The sequence below is a fragment of the Rhamphochromis sp. 'chilingali' genome (genome assembly GCF_963969265.1).
Source record: "Rhamphochromis sp. 'chilingali' genome assembly, chromosome: 2".
NCBI classification, from domain to species: Eukaryota; Metazoa; Chordata; class Actinopteri; order Cichliformes; family Cichlidae; genus Rhamphochromis; species Rhamphochromis sp. 'chilingali'.
The window spans coordinates 18,789,530-18,813,273 of record NC_137930.1 but is presented as its reverse complement, the minus strand read 5'-3'; the positions used below and the strand labels follow the sequence as shown (position 1 = coordinate 18,813,273).

At 40.2% G+C, this 23,744-nt stretch overlaps 2 protein-coding genes across 6 annotated transcripts; one reads left to right on the top strand and one right to left on the bottom strand.

Annotated features, from left to right (window-relative positions):
- Positions 1 to 844: 844 nt before the first annotated feature.
- atp5fa1 (ATP synthase F1 subunit alpha) lies at positions 845 to 7,223 on the bottom strand. Of its 2 annotated transcripts, none has more exons than XM_080876111.1 (11): positions 7,083 to 7,223; positions 5,888 to 5,966; positions 5,540 to 5,709; positions 3,493 to 3,666; positions 3,001 to 3,167; positions 2,154 to 2,454; positions 1,835 to 2,059; positions 1,658 to 1,765; positions 1,419 to 1,563; positions 1,156 to 1,306; positions 845 to 1,069 (listed from the first exon to the last, which is right to left on the bottom strand). In XM_080876111.1, exons 1-11 carry the CDS (start codon positions 7,140 to 7,142, stop codon positions 991 to 993), a joined length of 1,659 nt encoding a protein of 552 aa, XP_080732237.1. In that variant the 5' UTR covers positions 7,143 to 7,223; the 3' UTR covers positions 845 to 990. The 2 variants fall into 2 exon arrangements, with proteins under 2 accessions (XP_080732237.1, XP_080732238.1); XM_080876112.1 differs by having other exon boundaries at positions 5,540 to 5,713; positions 5,891 to 5,966; positions 7,083 to 7,137.
- A 721-nt stretch (positions 7,224 to 7,944) lies between these two features.
- On the top strand, positions 7,945 to 18,898 carry ark2n (arkadia (rnf111) N-terminal like PKA signaling regulator 2n). 4 transcript variants are annotated; one of them, XM_080863901.1, is made up of 5 exons: positions 7,945 to 8,162; positions 8,980 to 9,885; positions 16,674 to 16,844; positions 17,282 to 17,393; positions 17,517 to 18,898. In XM_080863901.1, exons 2-5 carry the CDS (start codon positions 9,045 to 9,047, stop codon positions 17,704 to 17,706), a joined length of 1,314 nt encoding a protein of 437 aa, XP_080720027.1. In that variant the 5' UTR covers positions 7,945 to 8,162; positions 8,980 to 9,044; the 3' UTR covers positions 17,707 to 18,898. The 4 variants fall into 4 exon arrangements, with proteins under 4 accessions (XP_080720027.1, XP_080720026.1, XP_080720029.1 ...); XM_080863900.1 differs by having other exon boundaries at positions 8,977 to 9,885; XM_080863903.1 differs by lacking the exon at positions 16,674 to 16,844 and having other exon boundaries at positions 7,948 to 8,162; positions 8,977 to 9,885.
- The last annotated feature ends 4,846 nt before the right edge of the window (positions 18,899 to 23,744 follow it).

Here is a 23,744-nt window from a genome sequence, read left to right as displayed (position 1 = left end):
GTACCTATTGATGAAATTGTTAATCTTTATAATAAAAAAAACAACTTCATGTTTACATACTTTGTTTCGGCATGTTCCAGTTGCCTCTCCTGACCAGCAGAGGGCGCGCTTGGTGATATGGTTTGTGATGGGATTGTGCTTATTTTTAAAAATGTCTAAATAAAAAGGCAGCCGAGTCTTTGCAGTAGATTAATAACACAGAATAAAAGGACACTGGCTTGAATGGTATTCATAAACAGTGCTGCAATGTGGTTCAAGTAAACTTGCAGTTTTCAGAATACAGGCTGTATGTATTAATGCATCTTGCTCAGTCACAGAAAATTTAAACAGTTCCTTTCTGTTTAAGGTCTTCAAGCCTTGATCTTAAAAGAAGCTTCAACTACAGCACATGCGATGAACCTTTAGAAAACTTTACAATGAGCTCTAGATGTTTATCCTCTAATACAACTGATCTAGGCTGAGATATGGTTACAACGACAAGACGATCATCCTCATCAACCATTTACTTCCAGTTTCTAGGAAGTTTGTCTTAAACAGTGTTTGGAAACTTTAAAGAACTGAGCTCAAATAATGAGTCTGACCTGATAAAAAGCTGAATTATGCATTTCCTGGCACTGAAACAAAGTTTGAGTGTATGATCATATGAATACAAATGAGAACTATTTGCATTGCTGGTCTTTTGAAATTTGAGGGATATACAACTGCAGCAGTTCTTTTTCTGCTACAGTTTTAAATAAATGCTTTAGCTCAATGCTTACATGTAAATGATTAAAGAATAGGCAACTGGGAAAATACAAAAGCTCCACATAACAGCAGTACTGTAAAAACAAAAAAGGAAACTGAGTCAGAGTTAGGTGGAATACTTTATTCTCTGTTCAGAGAAATCTATACATTTAAAGATCAAGTGCCCTTTGAGTTTGTTTTTTTTAAGTTCATAGAAAGTATAACTGACACTGAACTATGAAAACAACCAGACCAAAAAGCACCACTTTACTCAAAGCTGGAGAGGAAATTCAACACAATTTGTTTGAGCTTGGCATCGGATGCCTCAGAGATTTTGCCATCAGCCCTGCAATGAAGAACAGATTGAGATGTATTGTAACCAATGCATTAAAAATAAAGAATCTGCTACTGCTTTAGAAATGTTAAACTCACTTAATATTTGCCAGCAGGTCCTGGTGCTGGCTCAGTATGTGCTGCAGGAACGCCTTCTCAAACTTGGTGATCTTGCTTGGCTCCATTTTGTCCAAGTGTCCCCTCACACCAGCATAAATGACTGCTACCTGTTCTTCAATAGCCATTGGAGCTGAAAGATGGAAGTTCATGGGCACAGTAAGTAAGACAACTGCAGAATGGATAAATTCTATTTTTTTTTTAATATGGATGCATCATTTTCTATACAAACAGCAAATACTCACAGTACTGTCCCTGCTTAAGCAGCTCAGTCAGACGGACGCCACGGTTCAGCAGCTGCTGAGTGGCAGCATCCAGATCAGAACCAAACTGAGCAAAGGCAGCCACCTCACGGTACTGGGCAAGCTCCAGCTTCATGGTACCAGCCACCTGATGATGGACAGGAAAAATGAAGTTAATGTGAAAGACTCCCAGCACAAAAATCAGTTGAGAGACTAGAACTAGGCAAGACTGAAAGACCAACCTGTTTCATGGCCCTGGTCTGGGCAGCAGATCCGACACGTGACACAGAAAGACCGACATTGATAGCTGGACGAATACCCTTGTAAAACAGCTCAGTCTCCAAGAAGATCTGCGGGAGAAAACATATTTAATGGTGGCTGAGGATCCAAATTAAAATGAGGGAAGGCAACTCACTGACCTGTCCATCTGTGATGGAGATGACATTAGTTGGAATGTAGGCTGACACATCACCAGCCTGTGTCTCAATAACAGGAAGGGCTGTGAGGGAGCCACCGCCGAAGTTGTCGTTCATCTTAGCAGCTCTCTCCAGCAGACGGGAATGCAGGTAGAAAACGTCTCCTGGGTAAGCCTCACGCCCGGGGGGACGACGGAGCAGCAGGGACATCTGACGGTAAGCGACAGCCTGCAGGAAAGCAAGAACCAGACACAGACTTTAAACACAGTTTTTTACGCTTGTGTTAAAAAACGCTCTGTAGCATGAGACCAAATAAACTCACCTGCTTGGAGAGATCGTCATAGATGATCAGGGCGTGCTTTCCATTGTCTCTGAAGTACTCTCCCATGGAGCAGCCAGAGTAGGGAGCCAAGTACTGCAGTGGAGCAGCATCAGAAGCTGTAGCTGACACCACTATGGTGTACTTCATGGCATCGGCATCAGTGAGCCTCTTCACCAGCTGAGCCACTGTGGACCTCTTCTGGCCAATAGCAACATAAATGCAATAGAGCTTCTTCTTCTCATCAGTCCCATCGTTGAAGCGCTTCTGGTTGATGATTGTGTCAATGGCAATGGCAGTTTTTCTGCAAGACAAATGAGGATACACAAACCACCAGTTCACATTTTTGTGCTTAGAACAGTTTTAGAAGATCTAACAGTCTAAAAAAAGTGTATTATATTATAAAGAGTGTATTTCTAATCCATTATTCATAAACACAATAGAAATCCTAGCTTCCAGCATACAAAAATGACACCTTGTTCACAGTGATGTAAGCTCATGTAGATATATGGAATTATTTTGCACATTTGGTTTCCCATCTGACAAAAAACAATCAGATGCTTCATGAGACATCATATCTGCAACGAAACATGAAACAAAGCTGGCAGAACTTAGCCTAATATGAACTAATGAGTTTAAAATGTCATTTATGAAGTAACAAAAAAAACTTGTCTGTGAAAAAAATAATGGTCAAGTGCTAAAAAACACAACAACAACTTATTATAATAATAGGGTATCTGTGACCCCTTCTTTGGAAGCGTCACTTCCACTACTGTAGAAGCACTTAAAAGGGACTGGAAATCACATCAAATACTCTGTCGTATTCAGCTATTCACTTTGAGCCTCTTACCCAGTCTGTCTGTCTCCAATGATGAGCTCACGCTGTCCACGACCTATGGGGACCAAACTGTCCACAGCTTTGATGCCGGTCTGCATGGGCTCCCTCACAGAGATACGGGGGATGATACCAGGAGCTTTCAGTCCCACACGCCTGCGAACCTTGGAGCCCAGAGGGCCCTGTGGAGAAAATGATGTATAAAACCATCAAGTGTACCATCAATCAACTCCACAAAGCCAAAGGCCAAGCAAAATTGGGTGAACAAAAATCTCTTTACACATATTGAACTTTAGTTGAAAGTTAATGAACCAACTCCTCAGTTTACTAATAGATTATTAAACAGCAGTTTCAATCATTTATCAAACATACCTAACACTCTACATTTAACCATGTGATCATAAACTATAATATTTGAAGTTTCAAGTGCTGTTCGGCTAGAATAAGCAATGACGCAATTAATTTAGAATCTGGAAAACAAGACTCTCTTGGTTTTCTGACAGGTACCTTTCCATCGATGGCATTTCCAAGAGCGTCCACAACGCGACCCAGGAGCTCCTCGCCTACAGGCACATCAACGATAGCGCCTGTTCTTTTGACGATGTCGCCCTCTTTGATCAGCTTGTCATTACCAAACACTACGACACCAACGTTGTCAGGCTCCAAGTTCAGAGACATACCCTGGGTAGGAGAACAAATAACCATTATTACCTTTGTTTGCATGAATTTACCATGCAAAGTACTTGAACAACCACTGTGTTTAATAATCCATTTTAAAGGACAGTATGTGGGTAAACTAGGGCTGAACGATTATGGAAAATAATCTAATTGCGATTTTTTGCCCCAATATTGCGATTGCGATGCGATATGCGATTATTTTTTAAGGTATTTGTCTTCTGTATTATTAAACAAAGACAAGCAATACATCATATAGTATGGCCAATACTATATTACATTAATTTTAAACTGTTCTTTCCTGGAAGACAGACCTCTGTTATGATGACATGAGGTGATGCATGAATTGATGACTGACATTTTTATTTAACTTCTTCAATCACAACAGTATATTTGAACATACACAATAGTTTATTTTTAGCTTACAAACATCTGAGCATAAAGTGCTGACAAGGAACCCTGGTGTAAACATTAAAATGAAAGTCAGTACAATGTGCAGATTGCAGAAATATACATAAACAAAATCAGTGGCTTTACCACACTCAGTTTTTCGACATCTGTGAACTACTAGACAGTCATTCAATTAAAAAATAATATTAAATAAATAAAACTAATAAATAAAAAATACACACAGCTTACTGATCTCTGCAGTCAGTAACATTACACATAAAGTGCAAACATAATAGCAATTGTATAAACACACACACAAACACGCCTATAAAATTTAAAGGCGTGAAATTGGACGGTCTAGCCTTCTGAATCAGAAGGCTAGTTCTGATTAGCGTCACCGCTGTCTCGGTGGAGTTTAATAAACTCGGCCGTCTGCTTCTTGCTATCTAAAATATAACCAGACACTGGCGTAAATTCTCGACTGTCTCATACTTCTGTATGTTTTCTGTTTGACGTTTAGTCAGCTGTGTGAAAACCAAGGAGGAACCCACCCGGGGGATTAATAAAGTTTTATTTTATCTAATCTAATAACTTTAATCTCAGCCAAACCGATTTACTCACGAACAAACAAAACACTGAAAAAAGCCCAACAATAACATTTTTAGGTTGTCTAAGTGACTTATATATTACGTTTAACCCGAGCAGCGAAACTCCGCGGTGATCTGAAAATGATGTGCCGGGAGTTGTGCCGTTCTCGGCCGCATCAGTAACCCTCGAGCTCCCGGCTAGCTGTCGAGCTGGTGGGTAGCAGACGCCTCTGAAAACGTCGAAGCACTTTTGCAAATATGGGATATCTTGATAAACCGAGCAGATATTTGATGTTTACACAACTACTTTCTCGCCTGAAAATATTTTAAAAGTTTATTTTGTGACCCAGAAAGATTAGTATGAGTAATTTTAAAACTTAGTAGCGGCCGCCATTGTTGGAAACTGGAGTTTGGCTGGGCCGCGCTATGAATTCTGGGATATGGTAGTAATTTGGACAGCCTTCGGCACGTCGCTGTGACGTAATCGGTCTACAAATGCGGCCTCAGGAGGATGCAGCCCATGAATTTGGACATGTCCAGAGTATAATCGCAGCCTTTGCGGTTAGAAAATTGCACTTGATCATGTCGCGATATTATCGCAAATGCGATATATCGTTCAGCCCTAGGGTAAAGACTAATCACAACCACATCTTTAACTCAATTTTCTGCCAACAGATCCACTTATTATCAGAGGTTATCATTTCAAGGAACAACACATTAACCTGGGATTTAAACTTGAGGCAGTATGCTTACCCAGTGGCTTACAGATATTCTTTGCTGCTAAAGTAAAAATCTATCATTCTCCAAACACCTTTGACTTAAAATGATCTAGAAACTGTTTAAATATTTTTATTCACTCGTGGTATTTAAACAAGGTCATTATGTAAGACTTAGATAGTCACCTTAAGACCAGAGGAGAACTCCACCATCTCCTCAGCCTGCACGTTCCTAAGACCGTACACTCTGGCAATACCATCACCAATAGACAGTACGCGACCAGTCTCCTCCAAATCAGCACTGGTATCAGCTCCCATGATTTTCTCCTCCAGAATTGATGAGACCTCAGCAGTGCCTGTAATGTATAATGAGTGTTTACATTTCAGGGTTAATAAAGTTCTATGAAACTAATTAAGACAGATATTGTGAGATCTTTACATAGTGGTTCTTCCTCAAACATTGCTGGGGAGAAATGTTCCAAAATAATTCATTTCTTAGATTCTAGGCTGAAGCAGACTTCCCAAAACACTGACCTGTTTTTTTCTGCAGCCATGGGCTAGAGGTGTGTAGATTCTTGGCTCCTACACAAGCCGCAGCAACATTCTTTGATACCTTTATCACATCAAGAAAGAGCGAAAGAATTAGTTTTATCCAGGCTGGAAATACAGCAGTTTTCAATCATTAATTATTTAAAAACAGTCTAACCAAATATAAACTGGCAGCTTATTAGGCAAACTAAAATTAAAGAGGTCATGATGTCAATCATGGAATAAATCGTTCCAAATGAACATTATAAAAAATAATAATGAAACCCCCGTCTTTCATTATTAATTACATTGTATGATAATTTTTGAGATTTGTTGTGCTGTTAATTTTGAAATGTCTAATGTTTTGTCTATAAAAAAGTAGATGATAAACTTAATAAAATCCCCAGCTGCTAGGGAACCTTTCTACCAACCGTCAACTCAACACCAATTATTGTGAAAATACAGAAAACACAGCAAAAAAAAATAAGTGACCAAAGTAAAGATTACAGACTGGACTTGTTTTAGGTGTCACTGCCACTGGATTTAAATCACCTATAGCCCCCTGAGTCACAGAGGTGACAAGCAGAAATAAAATTTAAAAAGCTACATACAGAATACACATGAACTACTGCACCATGCATTACCGTGTCATTTAATCACAGCAGCTATATTAAAATTTTATAAAAGGTTGGGCTGGTTCTAAGTATGACAAACTGTATATAAAAGGTTTCAGGTCATAGAGTCATAGGACAATCTCAACCGATGACTGGTACAGATCGAGTCTATAATATCCATCCAGAACAGTGAAATGTCTACCATAATGTTGCTTTATGTACTGAAAGAACTGTACAAAGCTTGCTTGATAAATACATTATGACTAAAGCTGTCATACCGAAGGGGCCAAACCTGACCTTCAACACCAAGTTACAGCTTTGTCATTTCCACTGACACTCGCCTAGCAGTGCAACACGTGGACCAGCGTTTGCTTTTTTTTTTCATTTATCGACTCCTCAAGTTGGGTTTTGCTGTCTGTCAACTACAAACATGTTAGCAACAGTGACTGGCACTGTGAAGGGCCCAGTGCCCTCCGATGCAAAGACGTGCGCGCGCACAACAGCCGCCATGGTTTTGTGCGAATAAATTCTTGTTTTTCTTTAAAGAAGTGAACAAAAACGTCACATATAGAAGTAGAGGTGCTTACCAATCCAGCCCTGCGGGGCAGGTTGCGGGCGAGAGCCGCTGCGACGCGAACTGACAGCATGTTGGTGTCCTACGAGGTGTCCTGCTCCTGGAGAGGAGAGAGAAGGATGGCGGACACGGCAGCAAATTGTAGAGAGGTCACCGCAACCCGGAAGTACTTCAAAATAAACCACTCTCCAGACTTTTTGTAGTTTTTATTTTTTTTTTACTTTATTTTGTTGTATTTCTTCGGGTTCCCTTTAAAAAGTGTGTCGGTAGCTGCATAGATCACAGTAAAATAAAATCATTTGGATACTGACTGTACTTCAGTTTAATTTTTATGTTTTTTAAAAGATGGCTCCTGTGGCTCCTCCACAGATCTTTTTTTTTTTTTCATACTTTAATTAAATTTATGCACATATTACAATCTCTCGTTGGGAGACAACATTAGTGCAACAACATCTCGAAAAGGTTGAATAAGAAACCAAACAAAAAAAAAACAAAAAAACAAAACACACAAAAAAACAAAAAACAAAAAACAAAACAAAAACACATATATACATATACATAAATATATGAAGGCCATTTTTATGACATATAACAGTTTCCTTTCTGCGAACACTTTAACATACATGTGGCTTACTCCTCCACAGATCATTAACCTAAGGAATAATGCGGATATATGGAAAGAGAGAGAAAGAGGGCGAGGGGTGGGGGTGACAGAGATGGTGCTCGGAATAGTGTAAGATGGAGGCAGATGATCCGCTGTGGCGACCCCCTTTGGGGAAAGAAGCCGATAGAAGAAGAAGTGCTGATTTCCGAACAATAGGGGGCGCTCGTCTAAGTAGCGCATACCGGAAGTGGCGCACGTAGCTTTGTGAGCGATGGAGACATTTTAAAAAAAAACATACAGCTAACTGCTAAACAGGGCTCGCGGAGCTGCGAGTCTTCTGCGTCAAAACACATTCAAATTCTTCCAAGTTGTAAATAAGTCAAGTGCATTCAGCGGTGCACAGTTTACATATCACATATCAGAGAGGTTGCACGTTACTGAAGATGTCGAGTGTGACACTTGGAAAAGAAGAATATAAGTAACTCTGCGGTAAGTTGTAACTAGCCGAGTGCTATTTTAAAGGCTAAGTTGGTTATCGCTTTTGACTGATAGCTGCTGACATTATCCTGCTTGTTACAGCTCTGGCTGGATTCGTAGCGCTTCCATTTTTAGGCTAATGATAGGCCGCTATCTTGCAACGTGAATATTTTTTCCACGTCTGCCTGTCGCCAAGTTTGGGAATCTTAAGGTTATGACCGAGGTTAGCTTCACTGTGCAGCTAAAAGGGTGTGCTAGTTCCAGCTAGCCCTTGACACAACTAACTGAAGTAATTTATCCGGGAACAAATAAACATCCTGTAGTTTACACGGGTACTTTAATGGGTTTAAACCTTTGTTTAAAAGGGTCGTTTTCGCTGTCTGTGAAATCTAAAACTAAAGCAGATGCTTAGCACCTTCTAGTAATACCGTTAAAAACATATTCTGGCCAAATATTGTCCGACATTTAACGTGTCTGTGTGCTTTTATACTTAAAGCAGTAATTGGATTAGAAAGGAAGAAGTAGTAAACTATAATATTCCACTTTTATTTATTTTAGTATAGGGTATAGCTTTGATTTAAGAACTTTACGGTTATAGTAATAATTGTTAATTATTCAGTCTCCTAAATATTTCCAAATAAATATTGTAGTAAAGAATTTATGTGTCATGCAAGATATTTATTTTAAGTTGTGTTTTTTTTCATATAATTCTTTTGTAAAAGTAATTGTTTTGTTTAAAAGAATTAAGGTTTAAAAACAATTGTTATTGTCTTTCAAGTTTGTTTAGATTGTTTAACTAAAGTTTGTGATGCTTCGTTTCCTCCAGCAGGTGAGGTCCTGTCCAGGGACATTGGTCCATGCTTGTTGGACCTTTGGCCGCTGGGCTCAACTAGCATGAAGATGGCTGACTCAGAAAAGGCAGAAGAATTTGTAGATGCTGAGTGCCCCTCAGAGTGCCTTGATGAAGCTCAATCAGCCACAGCTTCTGTTCAAGCAGAGCAGGATGAGCATCTGAAAACAGAAACCACTACCAGTACCAGTTCGCCCCCAAGGGAAAAGGAGGCGGACAGCCCCTTGAATACAGAAGGTGAGCAGAGTCTCCTGTCCATGCCATGCTTGATGAAGGAGCTTCGCAGAGACTCACCAGAGTCTCAGCATGCCTCAACAGGAAGTGACAAACCCGTGTCTCGTCATATCTACGAGAGTGACTCCTCGAACCCCTGCATGCTCTCGCCTTCATCCAGTGGCCACCTGGCTGACTCTGATACACTCTCCTCAGGGGAAGAAGGTGCTGCTCCTCCCATAGGAGAAGAGGAAGAGGGCAGCATGGAAGCTACAGGTGATCCTGGGCAGGCAGGAGGAATGCAAGCATCTGCCACAGTTGCAGGGGGAAGGAAGTCTCGACGGTCACGTTCAGAGAGTGAGGTGCCTCCAAATACAATGGCTGCAAAGAAGAACCGCTGCCAGCCCACCATGATAGCAGCCGCAGGAGGCCAGGAAAAACAAACCAATGGCAAGTTTTCAAAAGTGAAAGGTCACCGCAGTCAGAAACACAAGGAGCGAATGCGCCTGCTGAGGCAAAAACGAGAGGCAGCAGCACGGAAGAAGTACAACCTGCTGCAGGACAGCAGTACAAGTGACAGCGAGCTCACTTGTGACTCCAGCACCAGCTCCTCCGAGGATGAGGATGATGACACCTCAGGGGGTAGCAAGACAATCAAGACAGATATTCCAGGTAATAACCGATGTTTACAACGCATGCTTAAGAGCTCAGTACTACTACCATCACTGTCCACTAGCAGCCACTTAGTATTTCATATAAATCTCTGACTCACATTGCAGACTAGTACTGGTTTACAACATAAGAAAGTATTGACTACTGATCAGTTAGACATAAGAGTCTGCCTGCATGAGTTAAAAAAAATTGTCAACCAAATCATTAAACTGATACAACAACTGTACAAATCCTTCCTAACATCAAATCAATAACAGGGCTGCTTTGTTTGTTTTGTCATTTTTTTCCTTAGTTATTTTCCCATCCATGTCTATATTCATTCAAGTTGTCTTTAGATGTATACAGTATATGTTTAGAGGACCAGCACCTAGTCATAATACAGCATTACCCCTTTCAGACATGTACCGTTTTTAGTCAGACAGACATCATCTTAGAATGCATTGGCTGGACAATCATTCTGTTCAGTTTTATCTAGAAGTCTCAACAGAGCGTCACTCTTACAGGCTGAAGCTGCTGTAGGTTCAACCTGCATTTGCATATCACTGTCAGTATGACACAAGTCTAAAATATATGCAGTTGCATTAATGAAATTGCAACTTTGCACATCTCTCTTAGCATTTGTCTTGGTAAGACATCCATGATGAAGAATTTTCACTTTTTCCAACCCAGAATAAAGCTCATTTGCTCTCACACAGTCTATATGCTGTATTTGGGAGCTGCTACAGCAAACACTCACACATACAGAACCTGGTCCTTGTGATGATGAAGGAGGAAACAAAGTCTTCAAAAAAGGAGATTACACTTCTTCAGAGTTGAAAGTATCCTTGTCACTTTGTTTGGCACTTTATAAACCAACAGTGTATATAAAATTATATTTAAAGCTTAAAGTAAATTAAAGATCATTAAAAAATGGTCTCAATATAGATTCATCACCTGATTGTTCTTCTTTGGTTCTTTGGTGGTAGGTCAAAACCTCTTTGGAAGCTTTTTTTCTTTTCTTTTCTTTTTTTTTTTTTGATTGGCTGGAGAAATCCTGCAAATAAGACACACATACCATGGCTCTCCCCATCACTGTTATATCAATGAAGCTTTAAACAACTAAGCAACATTAATAATATAATTAACAATATAAAGCCCCTTTTCGATTAGTACCTACTTGGATCGACTCGGCACGTTTCGCCACAGTTTTCAGAGTTTTCTGTTAGGTCATAGTACCTGCCTGGTACCTGGTACTTTTTCGTACTTGCTCAGCCGGGGTTCCAGTGATCCGAGCAGGTACTAAAATGTGATGCCGTCAGACTGCATGCCACTGATTAGCTGGTCAGTAGCATCACAATGGCTACAAAAAACCGTGGTCCCTGAGTCTGGCGAAAAGCCACAGACCGAGTAGCAGGTATATTTTTGCCTCGGCGTCCACCTTTGTTGTAGCGTTCATGTCACATATTAATCGCGTCGTTCACACACACATTAGGAGGTACTAAATTGTAATGGAAAACCAGTCGATCCGAGTCGATCTGAGTAGGTATTGATGGAAAAGGGTCTTATGAGTGATAACCAGGACTGGAACAGAATGGTAAAGCAAGCAATCTGACATATCCCATGTCTGAAAGAGACTTAAACATTGTCATGAAACTCTTTCTTACTGATGATTTGCTATGGGAGTCTAATCAACATTGTCCAGCTCAGAGTGGTAAAAAAAGAGTTGAGTTAATGTAACCATTACTGTGAGTTCTGCAGTTCAACAAGTCAGCCATTAATATACACAGCCTTTGCTCTAAATAGACATACTATGATCTCACTGAGTTGCAAGACTCTGCAGTCACTGCTGGTGTCAGTAAGCTGTAGAAATACTGGCTTATACATGAGTAAGGACATAAAATCCAATATCTAATGTTGTGTTTCACTAGATTGCCTAACCTCATAAGTAATTAGTCTGTTTTGTTAGAGGGAGTTTAGCAAGTATTTCATTCACATGAAAACTGCTGGGCATTTAGTATTGCATTTCCTGCATTTCTGTCCTTACTAAATATTCCTTAATGTTTCAATATTCTTTTTGTCCTGACCCATCACACACTTCACTCCTCCTACAGTGAATCATGTCAGAAATGTAGTTGGGTGCTTTCCTATACTTTAAATGATTTTGCAACACCTTAGATGAGCCCGTGAGTTCTTGTCATCCTGTTGAAAGTGTAAATGCATACAAATATATACAAATCTAATTGAGAATGGCTTTTTGCGAATCTGTGGGCCAGAGGTGTCTACCTGGAATAAACACTCATTGGCAAACGCTGATTGTAACGCTTGCATGCACGTTAGACCCCGTGAGTTTGCTTACATGTTGTAGAAATCTTTTGGGTGAGTTGAATTCTCCAGAAGTAGCTCCTATCAGGCTGGTGTTTAAAGGTCTCCCAACGGAAGAGAAGCACTCGGTTTACTGTTGGATAATCTTTTGATCATGATTGTGTTCTTTAGCGTATAGCTTGATGTATTTTATTACTGTAGCATTTTTACATTAAAATCAAATTTTAGTTTCTTGTGTTTCATAGATGATCCGTAATAAATTGTTTTTGTATTAGTAAAGGTACTTTGGTTTATATAAAGTCTATCTCTTAGTTATGTCTGTTGCTTTTGCGGCTCAGATTTGAAGTTATTTTGCTTTGGGTTGTTGCATTTACTTTAAAATCTTAAACCTTTTCCAAATCACTCGATCAGTCACCCTCAGACCACCAATTATCTTCCTTCAGGGATCTGTAGGACATGAAATGTTTTCAGCCATTTTTTACATCCCGCACACAGATTTGAGTGCTACAACTGCATGATGTAGTCCATCAGCATGAAAAGAGTCGATCTGCACGTTACCTGAAACAAACTGTCATTTTCTCTGTAATGCAAAAGTCCACCTCCGAAGCATGAAAGTGCTACTGTATTTTCTTATGGCTTGGCCTCAATGTCTTTAAAGCTGGCTTCAGACGTGCTTCGGAGAGATCCAGAGTGGGATCCCAGATTCATGGGTTACTGGACAGCGGCTCGTGGGACAGGAACGGCATCGGCAGCGTTCTGGAGGAGGCCATGACGCGCTTTGCTGTGATGCAGCGTCAGACCGAGGAGCGCTTCCGCGTCTGGATGGAAAAGCTTGCACACCTCGACTCGGACAACGATTCTTCCAAGCGCTCGAGTGACGGCCCAGAAGGGCAGCAGCAGGCCTCACAGGGGGCACGGCCTTCCCCCCCAAGCTCATTTTTGCCATCTTCAGAGTCTGCAGAGACTATGGCTGCCTACATGTTGGCACGAGAGAACAACAGTCTCACCCACACCCCTATAAACAACAACAACAACATCCACCCTGAAGTTGTCACTCAGAATGGAAATCTAGGTGTTCCAGACCCTGGTCTCTTGAATGTTTAGATTTCACTTCTGCTTCACCCCTCGCAGTTTCTTACTTTGATCTCGGCAAGTGTAGAGATAGTTAAGGCAGAAAGCAATGGGGTATACCCGTTCAAGGATGTGAGGGCACTAAACAGAAACACCACCAGCAGCAGCAGCTGGGCCTGAACTGGTCATTTGAACTTGACTCTGTGCAGACCAGGGGCCCGTGCTATGAAGCAGGTTTAACATGTCTTCTTTATATGGCTTTGTTAAGCCTAGCAAACACAGTCACATGGAGTCTGGTAATCGGTTGGGTTCTTTTTGTTTGTTTGTTTTAATTAAACCCAGCTATGAGCATTTTCGCATAACATGCGTAATGGTGGCACCAGATGACCAACTGCAAAGACTATGGGACTATAGCCACTTAAAGTCAGAACAAACAGTAATCCTGATATGAAGAAAATTAAAAATGTAATCCAGGCAAAAAGCCAGGAGGAAAAATTGGCATAAAATTGCATTTTGTGTGAATGTGCAATTTACTAAAAGGCCCATTAGTGATGATGCTCCATCACTGACAAACAAGAAAATATAACTTGAATTACAATGATGTATTTCTTCAAATTCATGTGTTACCTGTGGTTGTTTATTTAGATAATTTTAGCTCTGTTGTTTCAGCTACAACCCGGGTAATGTTAAATCGAATGACATCGGGTAAAATATTTTTTTAAATTCTTGCAAATTTTATAAGGTCTAAGCACTGGAATTTAATCAGTTAAAGAGTCTTGACATATGGAAAGAAGAAATGGGCTCAAATGCTCACAGGCATAAGTGAAATAAAACCCACTCAGTACATGTGCTGTACAGCCCAAAGGATCTTCACAAAAGACAACCAATTGGTCAGTAGTTGGTGCTTTATATACGTTCATCTGTTATGTTGAACATGACCTACTCAGGAGGTCGTGTATTTTGGTGTGGTCTAATGTGGCAGTGTACCCGCAGAAGGAACTGAATTTGGAAGCGGGGGAACCCTGAAAACCTGAAACTAGCTTGGAATCCTGCTTAGTAGCACGGGCCCCTGAGGCTCAGCATGTGTGCTGGCACTGAATCACTGTGAGATTTGACACTGAGAAAAATTCAACTCACCTATTTGATTTCTGCAGCATCTGTGACACGGAAACATGGCTTCTCAATAGACTGAGTCAGGGCTCTTATTGTATTGCTTTGCTTTCTTTCTTTCGTTTTTTTCAGCACCAGCTGAATACCCTCTTTGACACATACAGAGTAACTGTTTTATTTCTTTCATTCAGCATATGAACTATAATGATGGGTAGCCATCATTGCAGTGTTAAGTGGGGTGCTGCTGTGTAATAGCATGTGCCTTGTCATTCTGAACTCATGATGGGTAAAGCATTATAGTGCTGTTTCCTTAAGAATCAGGTTTACCACTGCATACCCCCCGTTTGTCTTGAACTGTTTGCACTTTGCTTGTAAACAGTTCAGGAAAATCTTGTGACAACCTTTATTTTGGTGGCATAGCTTTACTAACAGAACATTTAAACATAGATATGCCTATAAATATAAACACAATATACTAACACACACAATTTCTTGCTTTTTAAAAAATCTATATTAAGGATTAGACGTGTTTACATTTTTTAAATAAAGGCCTTTCTGTTACATTTGCTGCTGGCACTGCATTTGCGCAGTAACATGAAACGAGTGATTGAGGAATCTGGAAAAGAAAACTTGTGGTTATTTTAGTAGCTTAGGTGTAGATTTTATAACATCATATAAGGCATGGGTTCTTTTGTTGTGGCTATTGGCTGCATTGGCCTCAAATCTTCAGTCATATTATAGTAATGGGTATTTGTCTACTTCAATTTTGTTTGCACTGGTCTGCCAGTTTATCCAGTGTCCCCACCAGGCACTGCGTATTCGCATCTTGACTTTAAACTGAAAACCCAGGCATCAAACGTGCAGATATAGAGCAGTAATACAGCTGCAGTATGGTGCATGGCAATGTTTACGGATTTTTTTCTAATTAAAAAAAGAAAAGAAAAAGTGAGATCTATGTGATCAAGTGGCCTTCTGGTTCACATCCTGTGGTCTTTGAAAGGGGGGAGGAAACAATCCTCCTTGAACCCCCCTCCCCCCCACACTGTTTTCACTGATGTAGATGACCATTTGGGTCTTATTTCTAAATACTGCTAACAACCATCACAGAGACTGATGAAGGAATCTTTGGCCTGATCATATTTAAAGTTAAGATGTTCAAAAGTGTTCTCTATATGTGTATATGTAGCCCTATGACTGTCATTTTTACAGAGCCTAAAGCTAAGCGACGTGTTTCCCCCACCTGTTTGCATGCGAGTATATTAGTATATAGAATGTGCAAGGCCAAATTAGTTTACATCAGCAGCACGTGTGCAAGCTATAGCTTTTCCTTATGCTGATAAACGGTGACTGACGGGACATTTTATCTCTATATTTTTTTTCCTTGTTTTCCCTTGACCTAACGGTTTCATGTTGTGTGAAGATTGCTTGTTTTGTAAAGCGTTCCTTTGCCATTACGGATTTAAATAGATCCAGCGTCAGCTCTCCTGTACTCCTTAAAACTAGAATGACTTTTAAATCAACAGTTTTGTCAGCACAGTAACGAGAGCCTGTGCATGAAATCAAAATGTGCATTAAAAACAACAGCAAGGACAGTCCATTGTTTACCAAAGACACTAACCTGGTCTACATTAGTGCTTTTCTATCTCTAATACATGGCCTTTATATTGGCATGTGCTTGGTTTCTTTGGTAACCCTAGTATCTACCTATATCAGCTATTCATAGGCAGTGTTCTCTCACAGTACATGCTGTCCAGACAAAACCCCTCTCACACACCCACAGATGTCTGGATAGCAGAGTGTGTGTCTGTCTGTGTCTGTGTGTCTCTCTCTCTCTCTTTCCCAGGGACTCCTTTTTACAGGGTAGAACAATTATGTGCTCCCGCTCTTCTAGTTACACTCCTGTTGTTTGGCTTTGTTTTGTTTAGTTTTTTTGACTATCCCCACTACATTTCATTCACTGAGTAAGATTATTTTGAAATGTGTTTTGTAACGACTGTACTCGAGTGTAGTTTTTATGTGAATGGCTGTTATTTTAAAAAGCAATAAATGGAAAGAACAAAAGGTTTGTTGATGTGCTTCAAATACAACCATCATTTATAAGAGTATAATGCATTGTTTTATTTTAGAGTTAATGTAGACCTTTACTTCAGGGGAAACGGGGGACCAATGGGGGTTTTCTTGTGTCTATTGTAGATGCTAAGACTTAGCGGGTCTGTGGAAGCAGTGTCCAGTCTCTCATTCAAACAGAAGTCGCACTATTCCCAGGCATGATTTGAATAATGAAGTGTTTTCTTTGTTCTCTGCAGACGGGCCTCCAGTAGTGGGTCACTATGATATTTCAGACACTGATTCTAACCACGAGAGTATGAATGTGGAGGCAGTCCGGCCCACGGTGATAAAGCATGAGCTAAAAACACACAGAGGCCAGGATATGGCAGCTCACTCTGGGTGTATAAGAGCTCTGAGCTCTACCTCAGGTCAGTTACAAACCCGGTATAATAAATTCCAATCCTCTCAGTGAAGGCAGGACATTTTAAAGGCATGGGTTGTCATCAGTAAGCTGAAATGTGCCGTGTGGCAGGAGGCGGTCTTATTAATCTCAGCAAGACACTTTTGAAGCACTCTTTATCCCACACACCGCCAGCTGGCATTTGATGTTACTAAAAGTCTTGACCTTTTTTGCAGCCGACAGAACATGAATATAAAGGCAGCCATCTAATGTGTCACTCCATGCTGTCCAGTCAGTTTTACAAACACCACTGTCAGCTTCATCTCTGTTTTGTGTTGGGGTTTGTGTTTTTTGTGTGTCTGTGTCAAAGCAGCTGCTGTCTTCACGTGTCAGCGAGGTCTGAAGCGCTCTACTGCTTCGGCCCTCCTCACAAAGCATGACTGTGTTCCTCTACATTTGTTTCAGGCCACATGGAGGCAGAGCTGTCGCACAAGGAGAGCTCTCAGCACAAGGGCCAGATTAACATTGTTTCCTCTGACAGTGAGGTGGAAATAGTCGGAGTGCAAGAAAAAGCACGGTAAAGACTTTCAGTGGGGAAACTGTAAAATTCTACTGTTACTGCCCACCCCTCCACTGAATTCAACTTTTTACTTTTTTTTTTTTTTTTTACTTCTTTTTTTTCTTTCCTTTTCAAATCTAGATGCGCCCATCCTTGCGGGGGGGTCATAAAGAGTTTGTCCTCCTGGAAAGAGAACTCAGGGGAGCAGTTAAACAGCACAAATCAATCACAGCTCTGGACTACTGTTTCCCCTCAGCCCAACTGGGTGTCCCCTCCTGAAGTGGTGGACCTCACGCTGGACGAGGACGGCGGACACAAATACCTACTTTAATAAAAAAAAAAAAAACCCAACGTATACACTGAAGACTTTTTTTTCCCTACACACCTCTTCCTCCCAACTGCTCCTCATCCATCTTGCCTGTCCTCCACGTTAAAGCTAAACTGAATCCTTTCTAGAGTTGTGGCCTCGCCTGTAACCGCTTGTGGGCTCTTCCTGCTCCAAAGCACTCTTTTGTTTTTAACTTTACTGTTGAACAATCATGTATCAAAGCCATTCAACTGGTGTGATTCCCTGAACCTTTGCTTGTCAGCTATGAATTTTAGCTGCATCTAAATGGCACAGCACCTCAAGTGAAGGTGGAAATGTACAAGAATGATTTATCTGGTAATGATAGCAATATCTTCCCTTCATTTAATACCTCAGTTACCCTTCAATACCAGATATAGGCAGTGTGTCATGTGCTTGCAAGCCGTATAGTGAACATTTCAAGTTGCTGCTTTAGAGCAGGTCAGTATCATGAGATGGCTGTGAACCTGCTTCACTACAGACTTTGAATGAAATGTTTTCAGAATTGATTTGGCTTTTTTTTTTTTTTTTTTTTTTTTTAATCTGCAGCCACTTTAGGTCAGAACAGAATGGCAGCTTGTACACTTTCTGTTGTACAGTAGACCATAGATAAATGACAAAGTTTACTTTGTATCTGTCAAGGGTAATTTTCTATTTTTTCCCCCCCATTTTCAAAGGTCTTGCCACTGGACTTGCATTTAGATCCGTCTGCCTTTATAGATTGTTTTACTATACGGTGTACAACCCATGCTCTGATGCTGTCAGTGAGTGCTTTGCTTCATTTGAAAAGAAGTATCGGATATTTAGGGAAACTTTCACTATTTTTAGAGAGTTAGATGAGAAGACTGGTAACAGAAATCTATTTAAAAAAATAAAGCAGTTTAGAGCTAGGTGGATGTGGTTCTTGAGGTAGAGTGGTAAATGGACTGTATTTATCGCTCTTTTCCCTTCACCCACATTCATACAAGCACTTTTTTTCTGTCCATGCCTAAGCACTCGCACATGCATGCATTAATGGGAACTCGGGGTTCAATATCTTGCCCAAGGATCCTTCGACATGAAGAAGAGCCAGGGATTGGATCACTGATCTTCCAATCAGTAGAAGACCTTTAATCTTCAGAGCCACACAGAGAGTGAGGCATCCCATAATTGGAGAGTCGGGTTTTTTGATTTCCTAGCTCCATCTAGCCACATGTCAAAAGGGTCAAAATTTTGAACTCCAGAATCTTCCCATTAATGTGTAATCTGCATCTGACTGTTTGTGTGATAGTGCTGGATGCATGTTTGTGTGATGGGTGTTTTAGGTGGGTGACAAAACAAAAACTAAGACTGCAGTCCATTTATATTCGCTCGACAGAAATCAGGGAAACACTCTCTCCAAGAGCCACATACTAGTTCCTTTGCATTTACTAGTTAACACATGGTATATCAGTATGAGTAGTTAAAAAATAAAAGAAAATTTTTTTTACATGCTGTAGTGTGAAACCCCGGACACTGCGTACACATTGGTCTTTGACTGACGAGTCATTAACATTTATCCTCCTTTTATACTCCTTATGTAAACCATAAATTACAAAATGAGCTTCATGTTTCATTCTGTATGACCTGAAACTAGTGATGGAGCCCATGAAGTCATCAGGGAAGTGTTCAGTGAGATTACAGAGCAAGCAGGTTAACGGCTGTTTTCCGATAGGCTCGCGCACAACCAGAAGTCTTTTTGCAGCCAGAGGAGTCACCTGCTGCCGGCTGTTAAAAAGAATACAGGTTTAAGACACTTGGGAGTTGGTTTCTCCACCTTTAGTATGGTCAGAAATAAATAGGTCAAGTAGATGGACACGAGCATGCTTGCAGTTTCCTTGGTCTCTATTCTTTCTACATAGCTAACTGGCCGCTAGCTTCACACAGTCAGGTTATCGATCTTCTCATCTAATGTTTACTCATCACCAGAATGCCAATAAACATTTCTGAAGAAGTCACTTCATTTAAAATTTCAGTTTTTGTTTGTTGCCACTATAATACAGGAACAATAAAACTTTTTATTTTTGGTTAGGGGTGTCTTGTTTTTTGGGCCCTCCACAAGAATTCAAGTTTGTCATGTGACACCTGGGGGAAATTAATTGCACACCTGTGATTTGAAGCCTGGGAAGAAAATAAGCAAAAAAAAAAAAAAAAAAAGTCCAAGCTACAAAACACTACGACAGTGCTGTTTTTGTTTTCAAAGATGCATTGGAAGCCACACTTTTGTTACAGTGTTTGAGTGTCCAAGGGCGACTTTAATTATCAGTGAATGTATGTCCTTGCCGTGCTGGCTGGTTGTACTTATTGTTTGCATGCTTACCTTGAATGGATGCAAACTCCTTTAAATCTCTGGGGACCCCTTTATAATAACTGAGGAACTGTATCTTCCAATGAATACTGCAAAGCAAGATGGCCTGAATGCCTTGAAATGTGCACTATTTCCTTTTAGAAAGGTTTAAAGCTTATTCTTTTACCTTACAAAGCAGCGGATTTTGCTATCGCAACAATAAATATTTTAATAATAGATGTTAATTTCACAAACACACATATATCTATACATATATATCTATAGAAAAAGAGTAAAAGTGATGTTGAGTTTATGCCCAATGTGTGAGTTATGGGGCATTTATAGATGAGATGATTATTGTATAAACTGTTTTCTGTTTTTGTTTTTCAACCCTGATCCTCAGGGCCTGCTTGCTCTCTTTCCTGCTGTCTTCTTTTGTCTTCATGCAGTACTGCAGCCACGCTGGCTAAAAAAAATGTAATCAATAGCTTTACAGGCTATTTTAACACATTTCTTGTAATTGCATATTTAATAACATACACTTTCCTAAGTGACACTTGATAATTATAGATTTATTTTAACTTCTGCTGGTCACAGAAAGATAAAATTTGAACGATCTAAACCAAAGTCTATATGGAGCTTTTGTTCTCAGTTTATTTCCCAATTTATTCTTAGAAATTTACTATGTGAATCTGAATCTCTTCATTTGGAAGTCAGTGAATTTGCTGTGAAAAGATCGAATATAGTTACAAATTGAATATATTGTTGAATATATATTTGGTTTTACTTGGCCAGTTTTTTCTGTTATATACATCTACCACTGTAAGAACTCTGTACCACAACACTTCAGCTTGCAAAAACCATTTTGCTGTTTTTCTGTGGGACTATTATGAAATGCTAGCGAGGCATCACTTGTGTCTTTAGTGATATAAGTGTGGTAGAAACCACGGCAGTGATGCTGGTTGCACATAGCATGTTTGGTGGCATCTTTCATCCTCATCTCCGATGTTATCGTCATTGCCGGTATTTCAGCCTCACTCTTCTGTTTTTGCTCCGTTTTGCTGTCAGTATTTTAACTTAACAGAAGTGTTTATTTTGTTGCTTCTGCAAGTCCCTGACTTCCTTGAAATTATGTCTGTAGAACAAAAAGAAACTATTTTAAAACTAAATAAACGGACCGTTATTTAATGAGCTCTTGTCAAGTCATTTATTTCTGTGTTTTACAAGCATATATTTGCAGTTTTTGCTCGTGTGCTGTGACTGGTGTCAAGATTTTGACACCAGTCACAGATTTTTGCCTTTTCTGGCAGACCAAAGTGGTGTAATTAATCTGAGACGAGGATGGTGACACGTTTCAGCCTTTCAGGTATGTTTACAACTTTAGCATAAAGTGCGATTTGAATTTCACTTTTAACAGTTCACCCTAAAAATGTTAAATCATGTCATTACAAGACTGATCTGAATTCTTGCTTACTGTGAGTGTTGTTTGAGTGTTCTTATCTGTCGAGTCCTGTGCACAAGTCTCGAGCCAACCCTCATTCCTTTTACATTTTCATCATGAAATATAACTATAAGGTAAGAGGGAACAATATAAGTGAGTTACTGAAACGTGCACACATGGAACAGTATATAAGACAAATAGTTCGTACAGTTCTAATAGCTTGAAATTAATATTTGGTATGGCCGCCTTTATATTTCGACACAGCCAGGAATCCTTCTCCAGGCTTCTTGAAGAACATTCAAAGCTCTCTTTGGACGTTGGCTGCCTTTTGTTCTGCTCTCAGTCAAGATGATCACACACTGCTTCAATAATTTTGAGGTCCAAGCTCTGGGGAGGCCAATCCATGACTCCATTGTGTTTTACAGATGACTGTTGACACTCACTGCTGTACCTCTACCCTGACGTCCTTGGTACATATTCATGATAATAAGACGTGTTGCCACTGGTTTTCAGTCCAGTTCTTGTGTAATTTGGCATACCTCAACATACCTTTCTGCCTGTTTCTCTTCCTTAAGAATAACTCCTTGATAGCGACCCCATTAAGACCATTTATGATTCAGTGAACATTAGATGGATGAAGTGAAGGCCCAGATGAATCTCTCCATCTTACTTCTAAAGGACATGACTTTCAGATGCTGCTCATCTGCTGTAGATTTTTTTTTTAGCCCTGATGCTTCTTCTTTTGTACTCCACTTGTCGAGCTTCCTCAATTTGTTTTAGGGAGACACTGCACACCACACCAAGATCTGCCAAGTTTTAAGCTAATATCTTTTTGGAAATGGCCTTGTTAGTGCAGAAATCGAATTTTACGCACGTCAAGCTGACAGTTTTCCTATATGCAAATAAAGAAATGGGAACAATTTATGTGTTTACAACTTCAAGTTCTTTCTAGGTTGTCTGCCACAAAACTGGTTTAACAACAACACTAGTTCAACCTTCAAGTTAAGTATCCTTTATTGTGTTTGAATGATTGATAGGTCAGTGTTAAGTGACTTAACAAACAAACAAAATGGTTACGTACAAGGCCTGGATTGAAAATGAGTGAAAAAGCAGACAATGTCCAAGGACACTTTAACAGATCTTCAGAAGCCTGGAGAACTATTGCTCAAGATCACTTTTAAAAGAAATTACAAGCGTCTGGCTCCTTGGAAACAAAATATTTAAAGGGTGTCACAAGACTTAGTACTGTATAACTGCCACCATAGGTATAGCACTTAACAAGATGTCTCATTGTTTATTTTATTCTGTGGCCAAGCAGTCTAGACGGCTGCCTGACTGTGAACAATGCAGGTTCATCCTCACCCACCAAAGTAGCATGCCAGGTCAGAGGTCACCCTGTAACACCTGCCACTAGGGGGACATATGGAGTTCACATGAAGAAGACAATGAGGGAGTGGAGCAATGCAGTCTGCGGGGCCCTTTAACGAAAAACTAAAGCCCTTTAGCCAGCTCTTTCCACCCTCGGGGCAGAACATCAGCTGTATGCTAATTTTCACAGGGCAGCGGTGGCCTCACAGAGCAGTGAATGTGCTGGCTCACTCTCAAAGCCAGAAATGATTGCGCTTCATCTTGCAGATGTCCTTTTACACTAAATGATGCCACTTAGGATTTTTGTGTTGTACATGTTTTGTTCCAAGTTATCTCCAGTTTCTTCAAAATGGCATTTCATTTGTTCAGTCCTCGCTCTGCCCACCTCCAGAGGGCTTTCTAAAAATAAAGAGTGGAAATAAGTCTCATTTCTGGTGAGGACACAATTTTTACATCAGGTTCTGCTGAAAGAGAGCTCAGCTGCTGCTTCTGTTAATACGTCAACTACAGCCAGCTATCCTGATAAATGCTTGTGTTCAAATGTACATAAATGTGTGGAATAAAGTGGCAGTTTTGATGTGTGAAATTGATTGCAGCAGTGATAGTAAAGCATCGTGAAAGGCTCTTTGTGTTTCACAGCAGGCTTAAGGCATTAGATGACGGGAACTGGAGGACATATGGGACTAAGAGTTTTGTGACCCCCTCAGCCTCCACAGGCCCATCTGTTCCTTCATCCTTCAGGCTTAACACTACAGGCAGTGAGGTTTTTGGGACACAGGCCCCTTTTTTCACAAGTTCTGCTGTATGACAAATCTGGCCAACATATATTCACGAATATTCAAAGAGTTAAGTATTACTTGAACTGTATCGGATCATCAAGAAGATCATTCAGCAACATTTTCCTGATGA